The sequence below is a fragment of the Calypte anna genome, chromosome 20 (assembly GCF_003957555.1).
Source record: "Calypte anna isolate BGI_N300 chromosome 20, bCalAnn1_v1.p, whole genome shotgun sequence".
NCBI classification, from domain to species: Eukaryota; Metazoa; Chordata; class Aves; order Apodiformes; family Trochilidae; genus Calypte; species Calypte anna.
In genome coordinates, this window is record NC_044265.1 from 5,088,140 (window position 1) to 5,107,564 (window position 19,425).

General features: G+C 53.8%; 2 protein-coding genes across 2 annotated transcripts; one reads left to right on the top strand and one right to left on the bottom strand.

Moving 5' to 3' along the window:
• Positions 1–983: 983 nt before the first annotated feature.
• LPIN3 (lipin 3) lies at positions 984–9,419 on the top strand. The gene is made up of 19 exons (XM_030463036.1): positions 984–1,178; positions 1,491–1,586; positions 2,357–2,583; positions 2,806–2,913; positions 3,328–3,448; positions 3,610–4,006; positions 4,824–4,923; positions 5,034–5,203; positions 5,286–5,379; positions 5,593–5,662; positions 6,206–6,313; positions 6,696–6,751; positions 7,026–7,155; positions 7,388–7,536; positions 7,683–7,769; positions 8,399–8,551; positions 8,843–8,954; positions 9,053–9,156; positions 9,278–9,419. The coding sequence occupies exons 1-19, from the start codon at positions 987–989 to the stop codon at positions 9,417–9,419; spliced, it is 2,616 nt and encodes an 871-aa protein (XP_030318896.1). The 5' UTR covers positions 984–986.
• Positions 9,420–12,942: 3,523 nt separating this feature from the next.
• EMILIN3 (elastin microfibril interfacer 3) lies at positions 12,943–19,171 on the bottom strand. Its single transcript, XM_030463222.1, has 4 exons — positions 18,993–19,171; positions 16,149–16,271; positions 15,367–15,602; positions 12,943–14,837 (listed from the first exon to the last, which is right to left on the bottom strand). The coding sequence occupies exons 1-4, from the start codon at positions 19,169–19,171 to the stop codon at positions 12,943–12,945; spliced, it is 2,433 nt and encodes an 810-aa protein (XP_030319082.1).
• Between the last annotated feature and the right edge of the window lie 254 nt (positions 19,172–19,425).

A 19,425-nucleotide genomic window follows, 5' to 3' on the forward strand; every position in this document is an offset into this window, starting at 1 on the left:
CAAGAACCTTGTCCTGCTGATGCCAAGTGATGGGCATGGAGCAATGAGGACAGGAGAAACACCAAAACCCAGACACAGGTCCTTAAGAAAATGCTCCTGGGATTTGGTTGCATTGAGCAGGAGGCATCTGCCAGTGGTGGGCTGCAAAGAACTGTTTGGAGTCCCTGTGCCACCTCATGTGGCCAGAGGCATGGCTGTGCTGTGAGTCCAGCACAGTGGAGAGGAACTGTGTAAGTAGCTGGAGAATGTTAGAGGATGAGCAGGAAGCAGGCAGGGCTTTCCTTCCATGGGTTCTTGCTAATGAAAACCAGGAGCTGTGCAGCCTCAGAATGCCTCACAATGCCTTGTGAAAATGGCATTGCAGAGTCCTGGGATTCCCTGGGAACGATGGTGTCAGGTGTTCAGCCATGAAGGCCAGGAGGTTCTGGAACAAGGGCTGTGTCTGGGTGATCAGCAATGCCTCTGTGCCTAGGTGGGATGTCTTCCCCTCTGAGTGGGAAACCCTGGGTGTGTGCTTGGTTGAAAATGAGCGTATGGTGTGTGTGTGTAGCAGCTCCTCAGACTTCCCACCTCTCTTGCTGCAGGCTTTTTTTTAATGGTTGTCCAGGGCAGGAGGTCTCCTGCCAGCCAAATTCTTGTTTGAAGAGGATGTTGACAGCTTGCTTGCAAAGTGTTTCTGTGAGGCAGTATTTGCCCTCTTGGGGCAAATGTGATGGTGTCTCCCAGGGACAAAGGTCTCTTTCCTCCAAGCTGGATGGAATAACTAGTGTCCTGGCTTCTGCCCTGTTACCTGGTGCTCAGAGGCACCCTGGCTGGTCTCCATCAAGACCTTTCATGTGCTTGCCTCAGTTTCCCTAGCAGCCTACATGTCCCCCATGAGGAGGCTATGAAATGCCTCTCCTAGAATAAACTCCCAGGGAACTGAGCTGCTGGAGCCCTGTTTTCCTTCTGACTCTACTCCCATTTCTTGTTTGCAGTCTCAAACAATGAACTACATGGGGCAGCTTGCTGAGACTGTCTTTGTCACTGTGAAGGAGCTGTACCAGGGCCTGAACCCCAGCACCCTGACGGGCTGTATTGATGTGGTGGTGGTCAGGCAGCCCAATGGCTCCTTCCAGTGCTCCCCGTTCCACGTCCGCTTCGGGAAGTTGGGTGTCCTGCGCTCCAAGGAGAAGGTGGTGAGTGGGTGCCTGCCCTGGGATTGTGCTTCCTCGCTGGTCTCTCCAGACCTAGGATCTTCCATAAGCTGGGAAGAACTTTGAGAAGAACGGGAGCTCTACTGAAACGGGTGCTTGTCAGTTTTTTGGAGAGGATGACCCAAATGGAAGCCATCCTCTTCCAGGGAGGGATGTGCTTTCCAGGGCAACTGGGAGTGGGTCCCTTGCCTCAAAGGCTGGATGGCTGTCAGGCTTGTGTCCTCTCCCTGGGGAGGTGCCTTCCTGAATGCTGACAGGTGAGTGGGTTCAGTGACTTCTTCTGCCCCTTGCCAGGTTGACATTGAAATCAATGGGGAGACTGTGGACCTGCACATGAAGCTGGGTGACAACGGAGAGGCCTTCTTTGTCCAGGAGTTGGAAGAGCACGAGGTTGGTGATGTAGAGGTGCTGTGTCTTGCTGTGACCACATGGAAGAACAGCATTGAGGTGGAAGGACCAGATTTGGACTGCTCTTCTGCCCCAGAGTGACTCCATTATCCTCTCTGATGCTTTGAGTGTCCACAAAGGTTCCTGCTCAATGGACCTCGAAACCAGGAGGATCCAAGCAGTGGAACACCCTGAGAGGGAGCATTAGACCAAATATCTGCATCCCAGACTGTCCTCCCTCCCTGGGCATGGCTGCTGGCTAGCCAGGCAGATATCTTGGAGCTTGGCCTCTTGGGGGATCTTGTGACAGGGATGAGCACAAGCCAGATGCTGTGGCAGGCTGCCTGCTCTACTGGGAAGCAGGATGAGACCAGTTGTGTCTTCCAGAAATCTTGGCAGCTCTCTCCCAGGCTGACTTGTGGTTGTTGCTAGCTTGGGCTGGGTTTGAGAGCAGAGAGAGGACTCTAGAGACAAATCCCATTTGCAACCTTTGCAATTCTGGTCTCATGGTGCCACCTCCTGCCTGCCTCTCCTTGTCCATGTTAAAGAAATCTTTAGCCTGTGAATGGTTTTGGTTTTGTTGGGTTTTTTACTAGCATGCTGCACATAAAAAGCCTCTCCTTTTGGGCTTAGCCACAAAATCCTCCACAAGCTGAGGATTTGGTGGTGGTGGTGGTAGCACTGGTGGCTTATGTTGCACAGGAGGCACCTGTGAGCTGCCAGCTTGGAAAGGAGGATGCTGGAGCTGAGGGGCTCTTCCATCCCTGTTTCAGAGGAGCATCCCCTCCCACCTCTGTACATCCCCCATCCCCAGGGAGGAGAGCCTGGAGGATGCCTCTCATAGGCAGGAGCCCTCTAGCCCTGAAACCACCCTACGCAAGAGGAGGAGACACAGGAGGAAGCCCAAGAGAAAGGAGGTGTCAGACTCTGAACTGGAATGCTGTGGGGACACCAAAAGTGAGGTGTCCATGGAGGAGCCATGCAAGCTGCCAACGACCAGGTGAGCAGCTTGGTCTGGGGAGGGAGATGTGGTGGGTCAAGCCTGTAGGTTCACTTGGGGATGTTTAGCAGTACTGAACCCTGGGAAAGTATTTTGAGTTGGAGGCCAATCTCCTGGGGAGCAGAACCCCAGTGGAAATGGTGACATTGGGTACTGCCAGCTCTGCAGGTGAGGATGCTGGTGCCCAAGAGCAGTGTAACTGATCTCCTTCCTCCTTTGCAGCCATCCTGAGTATTTCTCCTTTGCTGATCTCCCCAAAGAAGAAATTGGGTCATTGCAGTCCCCAGTGATGCACCCTTACTCTGATGGGGAGCTGACCTCTGTGAACAGGTGAGCGACAGAGCCAAGGCCATCTGCTTGGCTTTGGTGAGAGCAGGGGACGTGCCCTGTGGCTGGAAAGGGATTTGGGAGTGTTGGGAGAGGAGGGTTGACCTGACCTGATGTGGCTGAAGAAAAGACGAGAGCCAGTGGGGGACACTTCTGGCCATGGTCACAGATGCAAGAAGCCTGTGTGCACAGGGATCTCCTGTCTCTGCTTCTGAGCTGCTTCTGGGCAGCTGATGGCATTGGCTTCCTTAGATCTCAACTTCAGATCTTGCTCATTTGTAAGCCAGACCTATGGGGCAGAACAACCCTATGGGAAAACAACCTTACAGGGTTCTTGGCACTAAATGTCCCTGCAGTGATGGGAAAGAATGGGCCTGCGGGGTAGATAAGGTCCAATGTTCCCTTCTCTTCCTGTAGCCTCACCCTGAGCCATCCATCTTCTCCCAAAAGTGACTCTGAGCTGGAGGTCAGATCTCAGGAGGGCTTTGCTCTTGGGGCTGAAGCTCACATGCAATGGAACTGGGGAAGGCTCCCTCAGGTGAGTCTCTTACTTTTCTCTAGTAGCTGGTGGGAAAGGGGGGATCTGAAAGCCCTGCAGAAAATGGAGAAGGCTATGGCAGTCGTGGAGGAGTTATTCTCTTCTGCCTGATGCTTTGGGCAACCTCTCATCCTCAGACCTGTTCTTCTGCTTCCTTTGAGATGAATAAATTGGAACAAGTTGAACCAGCCAAGTTCATGAAGACCTTTGCTACTACTGTCTCTGTGACACCAGCAACCCATCTTGTTGCCACCTCTGGAGGAGTGGGAGGAGGTCCAAGCCCAGCAGGACACCAGGGTGCACCTTGCTCCTCTGCTGTGCCTATTGCTGAACCAGCACCCAAACCCCAGGGTGGGAATGGAGTCCCCAGGCTGAGGGATGTCCCCCTTCCTGAGGGGTCACAGAGCTTGTTGAAGGGCTCCTCAGCCCCACAGGAGAAACGGGAGGGAGCCTGGACTGTTGAGCCAGAGGTTCAGCCAGATGTGGAGCCCTCTGAGGCAGCTACTGCTCTGGAGCAAGTGGGCCTTGAACCCCAGCTGGAAAGCCAGAGGAGACAAGGTGAGAGGGTGACTGGTGCTGCTGGAAGCAGTGCTTGAGTCCAGAGATGTCTCTGACTTGGGTGAATGGCCAGGTTGTTCATTCAGTGTAACTCCTTCATGACTCTTGGATACCCAAGGTGTGACATGTTTTCTTTGCCCTCTTCGTGTGCTACCAGCTTCTTTACTTTGAAGGGACATTCCTCAGGTTTCCTCCTTTCAGTGACTGCCCAGCTCCCCAGGAAGTTTTCTTGCCTGACATTTCCTGAAGTCCATCCTTGGGCATCTCTCCTTTTGCATACTTAGATGATTTCCCAGCAGTGTAGACCATGCCTTAACTTGAAGTGTTTGGCAACCCTTGGTGTGACAAGAAGTCAGGTGAAAAATTAAACAGAGAAGCATGCATGTGTGTCCTCCTTTGGTGTAGTGTATTTCAGGGCTTTCATCTTGTTACCTATCTTAACCTCGTTCTTCTGGCATAAATTCAGCACAAAATAATTTTTCTGAACAAGAGATGTTTGGGATCCCTTAGTGTATGAAGTGTGAGATCCAAGTGTTGTCTTGCATGGCATCAACTTCAAATGGCACCTTCAGATTGTCACAGCAGAACATAGGCAGGGCTTTGGCCTGTCCTTTGTGTCCTCTTGGCAAGTGGTCTCATGGCAGTGCAGGTGTCTTGAGGTCATTCTCTTGCTGTTGACTTAAGGCAGCTTTTCAAGCAGGAGAAGAGATTCCCTCCTTATATGATAGAGCAAAGTGCTGTTAGCTTTCTCTATAGATGCTGAGATGGTTGGCAAGGTGATTCAGCTAAGCTCTCTCCCTTCTGTCTGTGCATTGAGGATCCACCAAGAGAAGTCCTCACTTGGGCCCCAGTGACATTTACCTGGAAGACCTCTCCAACCTGGATGAGGAGCAGGTAGCTCTCTATTTCCCCAGGAGGTATGGATTGCCACAGCTGGCCAAGTTCAGGCCTCCTTGAGCAAAGGATGGATAGATGGATGTCTACAGCTGTTGTCTGATGTTGCCTCTATTTCTCCCCTTGATAGCAGTGACACAGAGCAGAGTTCAAAGCCTGTGGTAGACCCCAGCATCCCTCTGTGTGTCCAGCTGCCACCTGACTTGCCTGCTCACAGCTCCATGGACTCTGGCTCAGATTTGATGCCCACACTTGCCCTGTCTCTGTGTGGAGGCCTGGGGGACAGCAGGCAGATCTCTCAGGGTAGGTGGGAGGGGAGGGGGAACCTGCTGTCCTGTAACCCATTATGTACACCAGTAGCATGACACGGCCTCTGTCCTACCAGAGAAGTTCATGGAACACATGGTCTCCTACCAGCAGTTTGCTGAGAATCCAGGACTCATCGATGACCCAAACCTGGTGATACTGCTCAACAAAAAGTGAGTTGCTTGCTCTCCCTGCTGCTTCATCCCAAGATGACCACTGTGGCCACTTTCCCTATGGAAACATTCCTGTTGGAGTGAAGCTTCATCCCAAACAGTGATTATCCCACAGTAGTTGTGGGAGGAGAACTTCTGGTCATGGTGCAGAATGGTGATCTGGAAATAGCCCTCACTCCAGGAGTGGTGATGTTCCATCCCTCTCACTTCCAGGTATTACAACTGGGCAGTGGCTGCTCCCATGGTCCTGTCCCTGCAGGCTTTCCAGAGGAACATTTCTGAGGTCAGTGGCACAATGTGTTTTCTGGCCACACTTCTTGGCAGGGTTTGAAGAGTGCAGTGGGGCTGCAAGAGGCCAAGGTGTCCATCTGGGGCTTTGCAGGGAGTCTGAGGCAGAGCTGAACATTCCATTGCCCTAGAGGTACCTCAGGGTGGATTTTAGATACCTGGGTACCACTGATACCTGGAGAACAGAGATTTCCTTGTTAAAAAATTTCTGTTCTGATGGTTGTATCTGTACAAAGCTAACCAGAGCCATGGTTAGCTGGAGGATTTGGGACTGCATGAGCTTGTTCCAGGGCTCTGTAGACCTGACTGGGATTGTATGAAATAAGGCATCCCAGATCTTCTTTCCAAGATGTATGTAGGAAATGAGCTCTTGTACCCTTCACCCTCAAACCATCTCGGCTCACAGGCAGAAGTCAACACATCCTCTGAATAATTATGCAAGGGAAACCCTACCAGGCAAGGCTCTTTTGAGCCTATTGGCAGCTGAACCTCCCTGGGCTGAGGACTGACTACATCCCATGTTCTGCCACATTCACAGAGTGCCATTGACCAGCTGGTGAAGGAGAAGATGCCCAAGAAAGGCAGCAAATGGTGGTTTTCCTGGAGGAGAAGGAGAGAATTCCCAGCAGAAGAGGTGTTTGCAGTGGTGGCTTTGGGCACAGGAGTAATTCTGGTGGCTGGCAGGGGTGGGCAGCAGGGTCCTGGGCATGGCCTGAGAACAGAGTATGGGAGCAGCCCCAAGGGACTTGGTGGCAATATGACTTCTGTAACACCCAAGCAGTATTAACAGATGTTACCAAGAATTGGTAATGCTGTCAAGTAGACCTTGTGTCCCTCCTACCACAGCCCAAGCACCACATGTGCTTGCTGCTCTCCCTGGCCCACCACAATGTGAGATTGTGGTTGCTCTTCCATGTGGTGATGCCCTCAGGAGGACAGGGGTATGCACTGTCACTTCTTCTGGTATTGCTGATTCAAACAGCCCCTCCTGTCCCCGAGGTGCTCATGACACTGCTCTCTGTCTGCAGCAGTTGAGGCCAGGGAACACCAAAGTGGGGACACTGCAGTGTGACTCTGCAGTGCAGCAGAGGTGAGTCCCTCTCTCCCAGGCTGTCTTTGGGAGTCTGTGCATGCTCTTAATCTCCTCTCCTCCTAAATGACCAGCTATTCCCAAGTCTACTTAATGTAGCAAAAAGCTCTAATGTTCTGGCCTACCCCACTTCAGCCAAACTCCCCCATGGCTGCTCCCTGGTGTGGGTGGGTTGTTGTCCTGGTCACCTCCAGATATCCCTTGGTGCTCATGGGGAAGGCCATGGTCTGCAGAGGAAAGCTATTGTGTTATTCCCTTCCTCATGCAGGCAGGAGGAGGAGGTGTCATCCAGTGATGAGGAGCCCCTGTACCTTGGGGACACGTTGGCAGTGGATGCCTTCACACAGAAATTTCAGCCAACCTACAAGAAATCCCTGCGACTCTCCTCTGAACAAATCGTGAGTGCTGAACTCCTCCTTCCCTGCCTGCTTCCATGTGTTAGGGGTGAGACAACCCTTAAACGAGGGTTTCTCTGTGCCTGACCATGTTTTTATTAGGCCATCCAAGTGTTTTGCCCTGGGTGCCCACCCTTTCAGGGGTCTCTGGTCTGGCCAGGTGGTGGTCTGTCCTCTGGCAAGCCTTGGAGTGGTGTGAATTGGGTCTGGTTGCACCTCTTCTGTTCTGCCCCAGGGAAGGCTGAATCTGCAGGATGGCCCCAATGAGGTGGCATTCAGTGTGACAACTCGGTACCAGGGCACCTGCCGCTGTGAGGCCACCATCTACCTATGGAACTGGGATGACAAAGTGGTGATCTCTGACATCGATGGCACCATCACCAGGTAAAGGGCTTTTCTCCTACCCCACATCCCTGCTCCCCTCAGTCTTTTCAAGGCTTGCATAAGCAGCCAGGAGGGACCATAAACCACATCATCTTCTGGATACCCACCAGATTGGGTCAGTCCAATCTGTTCTCCATTCCTTCTAGGTCAGATGCTCTTGGGCACATCTTGCCACATCTGGGAAAAGATTGGACTCATCATGGGATTGCTAAACTCTTCCACAAAATCCACCTGTAGGTATTGGATCAACAGAGGCCAAGGGGAAGTGGGGAGGAGAGAGAGAGAGACAGGGTTGGGGCTGTTACTCGCCCATGTTGGCCAAAATAGGTTTTCTGCTGCCAGTTGCTGCCTGGATGTGTGGGCACGGGCTTTCCCTGGGAGCAGCTGCTGGTGCTGCCCTCCCGTGTGTCGGTGGAGGCTTTGGGGAGATGCAGCAGAGCTCAGCAGGAGATGGGATGGCACAGGATGACACCCCAGAAGCACAGCTCGATGCCTTTGGGTCGCTGTGCAGCTGTGGCGGGGGGGGGCGGGGGGACTGTCCAACCAGCGTTTGGGTGCTGGTCACCTCTCTGGGAGTCCAGATACGTCCCCTCCGAGCCTGGCTTTCGGTTCCCTCCTTGTCACCCGTGGCCACTAGGAGGCACTGTGGCTCCGCGGATGGCTCGGCCCGGTCCGGGAGGGGCGACACGGCAGTCCCGGGGTGTTGGGGCTGCCCTGGCTGCCTCCGGCCACCGTGTCCCCCTGCCCGAGGTGCCCATCGAGCCGTGCTGGCTGCTGGAGGTCTCCTGTCTGGAGGATCAGGAGGAGGGAGGGATGCTTTGCCCAGGACCCTGCTCAGAGGGGTTCCCTGTGCTCCCTCCAGGAACGGCTACAAATTCCTCTACTGCTCAGCCAGAGCCATCGGCATGGCAAGTATCACCAAGGGTTACCTCAAATGGGTCAACGAGCAAGGCTGTGTCCTTCCCAAGGGCCCCATCCTGCTCGCCCCCAGCAGCCTCCTCTCTGCTGTCCACAGGTACTGTGTCCTCTCCTCCTGCCCAGCCCTGCACCTCTTGTGCCCCCTTTCCCAGCTGGATGCTGAGGGATGCCTCAGCCTTAAGGCCAGAAGCAGTTGAAGGCTTCTTGGTGCAGGACACCCCCCATGGGAGGCAGCAGGGAGGCAGATCAGCTCCTGCCCTCCTTGGAGCTTCATGGTGAAGCTCCTGCAATGCACAAAATCACTTTTGCCCTTCAGACCCCTTCTGAAGGCAGTCCTGGCCCCCTGATGCCACCGACTGCTGCTCTGTGCATGTATCTTGTGCTGCAGGGAGGTGATTGAGAAGAAGCCAGAGGTGTTCAAGATTGCCTGCTTGATGGACATCCAAAACCTCTTTGCCCCAAAGCTGCCCTTCTATGCAGCCTTTGGGAACAGAGCCAATGTGAGTGGGTCTCCTGGGAAGGAGGGAGAGAGCTCAGGCTGGGGACAGTGGTGGTGCCTTCCTGCAGCTCTCACAGCTTGTTGGCTTTCCTGGGGCAGGATGTCTATGCCTACAAGCAGGTGGGCCTGCCAGAGAGCTGTATATTCACTGTCAACCCCAAGGGAGAGCTGATCCAGGGGCTCACAAAGAACCACAAGTCAACGTAAGTGACCTGCTTGTTCCTCTGCACCTTTTGGGTTAAACTAGCTTTAACCCAGGGAAGCATTTCATAGGACAGAAAAAGTAAACTACACCCCACTGTGGCTTCTCTCTTAACCCTGTAGGTACGAGCGGCTGTCGGAGGTGGTGGAGCTGATCTTCCCTCCCATGGGGCAGGGTGGGAGCATTGCTTTGGTGTGTCCAGAGTACAGCCACTTTGCCTACTGGAGACCTCCACTGCCTGCTGTTGACTTGGATGTCTTCTGACTTGGATGTCCCCTTTCCTGTGGACATCTGACTCAGGACTCTCCTGTGTGTCCTCTGCCAGGACTGGATGCTCCAGGCACCTCCTCCCTCTTTGCTGCTCAGGCATTTTGCACTTGTAATACAGGTCATGTTCTGCAATAGAAACGCCCATTCTCAGGGGGCTAAAGAGGGGTAAGAGGGAGCTCTGACTGTACAAAAGCTCCATTTACTAAGCTGCAATAATCTGGGTCTCCTTAATATCCTCATCTTTAAAGTCTGATGCTCTTTTTAAGATTGATGGTGGGTCACTGTCTTATTTATTGATGAGCTGCTGGCATAGCTGTTACTACCTCCAGTATCACCAGTGTTCCCAGACAGTCCAGCTACCTGCAGGTTTTGGTAGCTGATGTGAAGCTGTCCTGTGGCTGAACAACTCATTGAGGTGGATGGAACCTGTTTGGGTTTTGAGTGTTCCTCACTAATAGCAATAAACTGTCTTCACCTAGGCTGCCTCTTGTCCTTTGCATGGAAGTGGGTATCAGGGTCCATGTCTTTTACAAACATGGGTAAAAGCCTCCTGCCAAGGTGGCTTTTAAAATTTTATTTCCTTTGTTTTCTTTTTGCCTACTGACTTCAGGTGATGCTGCAAAACAGTCTTAACACAAGAAGCCAACCCTGGCTTTGTGTATGTGCCCAGGGGGGGGGAATTTCTCCTGCCAGGAGGCTGCCACAGCTTTGTGCCACGGCAGGACCTTGTTCCTGGGCAGCTGTGGTGCAGCAGGCTCCTGCCCCTGCTCCAGGAGCTCTTTGCTCTAATTACAGAACACTGTGGGCAGGAGTCTGGCATTCAGTTTTTCCTTCCCTGGTCACTGTGTCTGTAAACTTTCTCCCCCTACTTTGCCTGCCCCCTCTTCTTTAACTTGCCTCCTTGCTCTAGCTCCCTGCCTTCACCCCACCCTGGGCTTATGCTGCTTTCTATAAAGCCACACAAGTCATTTTGCTCCTGGAAACCTCAGCAAAAAATACTTTATTTTTCCAGTACAGTCTTTCAGCTTTCAAAATCTGAACAAATTTACAAGGTTTTAAAAACAAAACAGGATCAGTTGTTAACTGCCTGGGAAAGCTGCCTGTGCAGGGACAACCACGCAAGCACCATCTCCTGCTCTCTGCAAGAAAAAAAAAAAAAAATCCCAAACAAACAAAAAAACCAAAACCCAATTTCATACAAAGTTCCTTTCACTCTTTAAACATGGATAGCTGAGAATTGAAATGCAAACTGCCTGTAGCTTCAAGTGACTAGTCAGGAACAGTCCAAACATAGCACCATTTTTCTGGAAGGTCAGACTTCTTCCTTGTCCTAGTTCTGTTCTGGCCAGTCCTGGCTCCCTCTGTGCTGGAGGAAGCTGCTGAGCTGCTCTCTAACCCAGCCCTGGGCAGGGGGGGGGGCTGGCCCATGGCTTTGTTTTCTCTTTGGTTGCTGCAGCCTCTTTCTCCCTGTTGTGAGAGGACAGAAAGGGGGGAGCGAGGGCTCCCTGACCCATTGCAAAGTACTGAGAGCTGGTATAAGAATCTTTCTGTGGGCTGGTAGGTGAGAAAAGTAGGTTTTGTTGTCTAACAGCAGGTTTTGCAGGATGCCCAAAGGCAGCTGGAGGTTGCTGGAGAAGTCTCTCAGCAGCTGCAGCAGAGGTCCAGACCAGTAAAGCCCAGTGAAGTGAGAGCAGATTCTGGGGCTGTGAGCATACAGCAGCCTGCAAGGGTAAGTGAGTTGGGGGGAGCCTGGTCCCCTCTCCCTGCTTGTGTTGCTAATGGCCCACGTTCCTCTGGCAGGGGAAGGAGCTATTCCTCATCAGGATAACAGGATGCAGCCCATTGGAGGACTCGGTGGGGAGGACCACAGGGATCAGCCTGGAAGCTGCTGTTTCAGGGAGCTCATCCAGTTTTTATGGAGAAGGAAAGCTGCCCAGATGTAGCTCTGCTGGGAGTTGCTGCTGCTTTGTGCTGGTTGGAGCATGGAGCTGCTCCTCTGTGGGACCAGGGGGGGAATCATGGTATAGAAAAGTAAGGATGACCCAGTGAGGGGGATAGGCACTGGGTGGGAGCTGAAGGGTCACTGAGCTGACAGAAAAATATCTTCTGCTATAAAGTGCCAGAGCTGGTCAGGTGGAGGCTCTTGAATTTCCTCTTCATCCTTTCCTCTTCATCCACTGGCTGAGCAGCTGAGGATGTCTGTCCTGGGCTCCCTAGGAGAGGAGGGGGTCGTGTGCATGGTCCAGGTGTCTGCTGCACAGGGCAAGGCTGGAGTTGGTCAGGAACACATACAGCCTTTTCCAACCTGCTTGTTCACAGGAAACCAGTCTTGAGAGGTCTTCTCAGCAGTGCCCTGCCATCCTCCTCACCCATGCTCCATGCTGGTGCAAGTCCCTGGGGCTGTTGGTATCCCAGCAGGCTCAGAAGGAAGGGAGGAGGACACAGGATCTTGCTGCCAGACAGGAAAAGTCAGCACTCAGGAAAAGTGATTGAATCCTCACGGTCACCCCCTGGCCCAGCTCCAGCTCTCCTGCCCCAGGACAGGAGCAGGGAAACCACATTCACAGTTTAAGCAAAAACACCAGGAGAGAACCAGAGCTGGAGGACAGGACTGCTCCAGGGCCAGATTGGTCTCTGCAGGGACCTACAGACATGTGTCTTCGGAGAAGACAGATTTTCTCTGACCCCAAGTGGGACCAGAGAGCACAGCAAGGTGGGATTAGCACAGTAGGTAGGATGCTGCTCAGGGAGGTGCTTCAAAATACAGCAAAGGGCAGGAAGAGGAAACTGCAACTGGATGAACACCACAACAACGTGTTGTTCAAAAAATATCCATTATATATATAAATATATATGCATATGTGTGTTTTCCTAATGCCTATCCCCCTGTGCTCCATGAGCCATGTGTGTTTGCATGGAGCAGTGAGCAGTGTAAATGGGTTTTCCATACATGAGAAGCTGCCGTCTGAGAGAGGGGGAGGCAGGTCCCACGGGGAGGTGTGGATACGTGTGTTCTTTGAAATCCACAGTTCCTGCCTTGAGTTTCTGCTCCCTGTAAGGAGCCCTGGCTCTGCTCAGTCCCTGGATTAAGATGCAGGAGGTCTTTAGGTCAGAGAAACTCTATTCCTCAACTGCCAACTACAGGGTGTTCGTTGTTTTTGTTTTGGTTTTTTTCTTCAAGAGGCGATAGATCCACAAAAAATAAAATTTAAAAATTTCCTGCCTCCAGCTTCCTCCTGAATTGTCTTTCTGGGAAAGCACCACCCCCAGGCAGGAGGCAGTGAGCTTGCTGCTCCAGGGTCAGGACAGCTGCTGAGCATCGGGAGGCAAAGTTAGGGAGAAGTGGGAGCACCAAGACTTAAAAAAAATAAAAAGGGGGGAGGGTGTAGCAGCTTTTAATTTATCTTTTCATTAAAAAAAATTATCCCAAGAGCTGTTGTCACATTGGAGCGAGTTTGTGTGATATAAGTTAATCCTGTCCTTCATGAGGAGAAGGAAGAAGCATGTGGGGGCACAGCTAATGCTGCTTCCCCTCCGCCTGCTCTTCCAAGTGGGCAACCTGCTCTGCCAGCTCCGAGACCTTGGCTTGGCAGTCGAGCAGGTTGTCCTTCAGTCCTGTTATTTCCTGAGAGTGGGCAGCCAGGGTCCCATTCATGTGGTCCATGTAGTCCCACAGACTGCCTGTGTGTTTCTCTAGTTCATCCCTGATGCCATCCAGGCTCCCCGTGACAGAACCCAACCTGCTGCAGACACTCTCCACCCGTGCCACCCGGTCATCAAAGTGAGTGATCTCCTTCTGCAGGTCATGGGCCACGCTCTTGCAGGAACTCAAGTCACTGACAATTCTGGCTTTGAGTCGCTCTAAATCTCCCTTAAGGTTCAGGACACGTCGGTTGCTGAAGAAGAGCTGGGAGCCTTGGTTGTTGACTTTCTCTTGGATGGAGTGGACCTCATCCTCGATCTTCCGCTCGTGCTCATCCAGTGAGGAGTTGACGTGTGTCACGGTGTCCGAGTACTGGGAGACAGAGTCCTTGAGCCCAGTCAGAGACTTGCTCACGGTGTTAAGGTTGATCTTTAGCAAGGTGATCTCCCCTTGCAAAGCCCCCGATGCTTCCTCCTCAATTCGCCGCTGGATCTCCAGGATGGTGGCGTTCAGCTTGCGCAGGAGGTCGTAGTTGCTGTCCATCCGGAGGAGCAGGTCCTGATTCTTGTTCTGGCAATCTTCTATCTCTGTCCGGAAGGTCTCCACATCTTTGGAGGCAGAGGTGCAGCCCAGGGAACAAGTGCTCTCCAGTGTGATGAGGCGATTCTGCAACACCTCCAGAGTCTCGTCTGTGCGTTTCTTCATGCTGGCCAGCTCCCCCTCCAGCACGGGCACCACCACTCCATCCATGCCCACAGGAGAACTGACGTTGTTTAGCTCTCCCACGATGGTCATGAACCTGTCCTCCAGAGTCTGTATTTTGTCTTCGAAAGCGGTCCTCATGCCATCCACCTCTGCCACCACCATGCCTCTCATGCTGTCCTCTATACTGGAGCAGCAGCTTCCCATTTCTCCCTCTGTAGCATTGAGTCGGGCTTCCAGGTCCTCAAAGCGCCCTTCAAAAAGGTTCCCTAGGGTGACAGTGGAGATTTCTCCATCCAGCCTTGAGTGCAAGTTCTTCTGAGACTCAGAGATGCTGTGAAGGCCTTTCTCAAGGATGTTCATGCGATCAGTGAGGTAGTCCAAGTTGCTGCAACAGCTTTCCACCACTGTCAGCCCTTGGATCTGGGTTTCCAGCTGGGAGATCTCTTTTTTGATCTCTAGCTCCTTTCCATCCAGTGTCTGCTGCAGCCGCAGGTTGGCAGCTTTCTCCTCCTCACACTGCTGCCTCACCTCTTGGATCCGGAAATCACACATGGTCTGGATCTTCCCCAGCTTCTTCTCGAAGCCGTCGAGCAGCTCTCCACGCAGGTTGCTCAGCCGTGTGTCCACGTACTCCTCCAGGAGATCGATGGAGGTGAGGGGCGAGGGCCGGGCTGACTCCAGAAGGTGCTTGATCTGCCCATCGTGGTCCAGGACCATTCCACGAACCTCGTGCAGCAAATCCGCCTTGGTTTTCAGCACATCGCTCACCTCCGTCACTTTGGTCAGGATCTCCCCCACAGGAGGGTAGGTGGGGATATCAGCTTTGTCTGCCACGTCCACCAGGCCGTCAGGAATGATGCCAAAGCCCACCATGGAGTCAGGCGTGCCTGGGCTGTTCATCAAGGAGCCGATCATCTTGGTGGTGTCCTCCTGGATGGCCATTCGCAGGCGGTCCCCCAGGCTGCTCACCATGGTGTGGAGGCTGTCGTAGGACTGGGAAAGGCGCCTCACCTCCTCCTCCAGGCGGTCCAGGCGGTCCCCAAAGAGACCAGGCAGCTTCCTACCTGCACAGGGAAAGACACAGGGAGGGCAGAGTCAGGTCTGGTGCTCCTTTAACTCAAATCTAGAAGATAGCCAACAAGGGAACTTATTTTCCATACTAACATTAGCTCCTGCCTCTCTCTTAATGCTATTTCGGTGAAATATCAATCCACCCTTCCTCCTTTCCTCTTCTTATGCTGATCAGAAACCCTCTTTCCTCTTGGGATGAAATCCTCTGCTCCCAAGTGCAACAGCAGGTAATGAGAAAAGCCCAGGGAAGCTTTATCTTGAGACACTGTCTATTGACCCCATAATCAATGTAAAAATGCTTTTAAGTAAGGAGGAAAAGTGATTTTCAAGCAGAATGTTTTCAAAGAAACTAGATTTGAAAAGCAAGTGATCCTCAAAGCAATCAAATGTCTCTGATCAGAAAGGAGGTCACCCATTGAAGGGCTGTTAAATTCATGCCCCATGCTGCAGGAGAAAGTATTGGACTGAGACTGAGTTGGTGGTGTGGTAACCTGGGGATGTGAGGCAGAAGCAAGATCTCACCATATTGATTCTTCTTTGGTCCTGGGAAGAGGTCAGGGTGGGGAGGAAGCCTGGGGATTGGAAACATCTTTTGTCCAGGAGGCACTTTAGGGCTGGGATGTTGAGGCAGGAGGCCGGGCTGGTCAGTCGGGCTGTCATGGCACCCTTCTCCCATGAAGCCTGGGCAGCACCTCCAGGCTAGTTCAGTCACTGTCTTGTAGCCAATCTTGTATTTGGGTCTGAAGAAGGTGCGGTACCTTTCCAGGAGAAGGGAGGAAGAGAGAAGACAGTTTAGAGAAGCAATACCCAAGTCAAGCAAAAGAGAATAGCAGGGCCATGGGTCCCGTTGGGTGTGAGGCTGTGTTTCCCTTCAGCACTAGTGAGATGGCAGAGAGCTTTGGAAATATTTTTCTGAGGCAGAAAGCCCTCAGTCATGCCCAGCCACAGGTTCTGTCCCCTCCCTCTCTTGGTTAGGCTCTTACCTAACTGCTGTCTTTCTGCTAAGTTTCAGGGCTGTGACAAAATGTTTCCCTGCACGTGTGCAACCCCCAGCTTCCCATCATGTCCTGGTTTATTTCTGATGAGGGACAGAGCTCCCTCTCCCTCCTGCCACATCCCCTCTTGCATTCTCCCAGCCCTCCCACTGACTGCCACATCCAGGAAAAGCCCTCAGTCCCTCTCACTGCCTGCTGCAAAATAGGGCTCAATGATTAGAAGGGTGGCATGGGGGGCTGGGAGCCCAAGGAGAGCCAAGACCTGAAGCTAGGAGAAGGAAACCGAGCCCCAGTGTCCCCTGTACTCACAGCACTTTCCCCGGGCACTTGGGTCCCCAGCTGCACTTGTGGTACTCAGCCTTGATGTAGCTCTCAGCCCCGTCCTGCAGCGTGCACGTCACGTTGCGCTGCACCACGTAGGCACAGTAGCTCCTAGGGAGAAGCACGATGGGACACTGTCACCCCCTGCCCAGGACCATCATCTCCTGGACCAGATCATCTCCTGAACCAGATCATCACCTAGCTATCAAGCTATCTGCAGGCAGGTCTACCTGCTCTGCCTAACACTGCCAGCAAGGTCTTGGCAGGGCAGGAGCTGAAGGGACCACTCAGCTCACCCCAGATTTCACCTGCCTTCACTCAACTGGCTCAGAGAGCCAGCACCTGGCAGGGATGGTGTGTTCTCCTCCAGCTCCTGGAGTGCTGCCAGGACCATCCCAAAAGCCTGTGAATGTAGATGTGGGTAATGTCACACCTGAAGGAAATGTGATGCTACGATCAGCCGAGGGAGCGGAGATGCAGGCTGGATGCTCTGCAGAGCTGCAACAGCACAGAGGCAGGGACAGATGCCAAGCTGGACGGAGGCTGGAAACCTCTTCAGATCCCTTGGACAGGAAAAGCAAGGAGCAGAGCCTCTTCTCTCCTGCCATCAGACCTGCAGCTGGTGCCACAGGGTACCGATGAGCTCCAGGCACAGAACCTCTCCCACACTGCGCAGCAAACCTGGGCACTGAGGATGAGCTGGCTGGGAGGAAAGCTGTGTGGGAAGGAGGTGGGAGCAGATGGCTGTTCCAAGGCTGGTCCAGCTGAAGGCAGAGCTGCCAGCCAGAGCAGATGGACTTGGTCCATAGGGGCAGAGACAGCAGGGATGTGTGGCAAGGCAGGGATTAAGGGCACAGGCACCTGGCAGATGGCAGAGCGGGAGAAGAGGAGGGCACAGGCACACAGTGCAGAGCTGAGGCAGAGATGGAGGGTCAGCAGGACTGACCAGATGGGCTGGCATGAGCTGCAGGTGCAGGGAGGTGTTCAGTGAGGCAGGAGAACCTGGCTCTCTCTGTGTGAGCTGCAGCTGCTGCCTGGCCACAAGCTGGGGAGCAGGGGACTCTCCTGGCATCACCAATGTGTGGCCTGAGGAGAGCAGCCTCGGGGCTGGCCAGAGAATGAGCTGCAGGGCCTCAGGGGCTTGGCATGATGATGGCCTGGTGGTGTTCAGACATCTCTAGCAGATGGAGGTGAGGGAAAGGACTGGGACAGTCTCAGAGGATCAGAAGTGTTTGAGAAGGACCATGGTGTCTCCTGCTTGGGGTAGTGAGCATGCACTGTGTGTGTGTGTGTGTGTACAGCACCTTCACTGTCAGTCTTTGGGGATAGAGCAGCAGGACTCTGCCTCATCCAGTATGGGGATAGATGGGTGAAGGATAGACAAACCCAAACAGCAAACACATGAAGACACACGAGACCCCTCACCCCAGTTAATGCCCACCAAGAACCTCTCCAGTGCCTGGTTCAGGCTCCTCTGCCTCCAACAGCTCATGTGGGACAAGAACTCCCTTGGTGAAGCAGCAAGGTGTGAGCAGGCTCATCCTCCTTCCCACCCCAAAGTGTTCCCTGATCCCTCCCAGCAGAGACCCCCAGAACCCCACACCCCCAACACATCCTCCCTGCAGGCTGCTCCCTGCTCCTCCAAAAGAGAGTCCTTTATCTGTGCAGGTGGCCATACCAGAGGGAAGGGCAGCCACTTTTCTTAGCTGGAGGCAAGTGACATTGTGTGTGCATGTGGAAATTCAGAATCTCCGTCTATTTGGAAATCTGAGATCTGATTACAAACACAGTGCAAACCCTTATGAAGCTAGTAGCCAACATGGGCAGATCTATTAATCCCTACTAATAGATAGTGTCTGCTCATGACTGCTTAGTTTAGGGTGGTTCTGGCTCACTCTCCTTCTCAGAAACCCCTTTCCTTCTCACTCACCTGTGGCTAGCAGTTTTATAGCTCCAGCCTGATGTTTTAAGAGTGAGCAGCTGGAAAATGTTACGGGTTTTGGAAAGCTCTCACTGGCACTGCCAGTATTGTTCATCTCGAACGTTACTTTATTCATTTCAGCTTGTTCATAACACCACATCCTCCTTTTTTCAAAGCAGCCCAACAGAAATGGTTCTACCCAGCAAGGAGGGAGGGAAGCCAGCTCCCCCCGCTCCCTTCCCCAATTGCAATTTAATGGAAAAAGTCTCTAGTTATCCATTCCTCATCTGCCTGAGCTTTCCAGGTTACTTGAAAAGATATTTAAACCCTAGTAAGCCTATGCTTTAGGAGCAAATGGGTAAATTCCCTCCAAAGCAACCTGCATTTTCATGCCATGCCCATGTCAACCAGAGAGGTATTGTGTACCCCCCCCCCACACGCACAGATGGGCATCCCAGCCCATTCCAGCCTCACCACCCCAGCCCCGTCCCACACGGCTCTGCAGTACACCCGTGTCCCCCCCTTCCTGGAAATACAAACCCCGCATTCCCCTGCACCGAGCAGATCCCAAGACTGGTTCCACACCAAGGGTGGGCACCGAGACACGAGGGGACACCAGTCCCTGGTCAGATGTGGGGCAAGGGATACCCACGGCAGATACCCAGGGAGAGGACCCCTATGCTCGGTACCCACCAAGAGGTGACCCCGGGGATTCCGTCTGCTGAGCCCAGACGTGTGGCCGGTACCCGGTGCTCACGGCCTGTGCCAGGCAAGGGATGGGGGATGCCCGGCGGGAGATGGTGCCCAGGAAACCCCGCCGGGCAGGCAGTACTCGGGGCTGATGCCGGTAGCCGGGGTCCCGCCGGGTGGGTTGCGCGGCCGCGGACGGATGCGCGCAGAGGGTCGCTTACTTGTGCTTGCCCACGGGCTTGCCGGGGCCGAGCTGCGGGCTGGAGCCGGCCGTGTAGAGGCTGTACCTGCCGCCGTAGGGCAGGGGGGCTGCGGGGGGATAGAAGGAACCCTTGGCGTCGGCGAGGGCCAGCAGTGTCCCCAGGCAGAGGCAGGCGAGCGGGGTTCCGCGGCGGCGCATGGTCCCGGGCCCGGCGGCGGCGAAGCTGGACGGGGCGGCCGCGGGCCCCGCCGGGACGGTTCGGCGGAGGGGACCGAAGCACCGCCCGCTGCCCTGCCCTGCCCGGCCCTGCCCGGCAGCACACGCCGCTCCTCAGCTCGACCGACCCCTTTTGTAGGGCGGCGGCGGGGGCGGGACGCGCTCCTCCTCCCGCCCTCCCACCGGCACCGGCACCGACCCCCGGCCCCACGGGCGGGGAGACGACCCCCCCACCC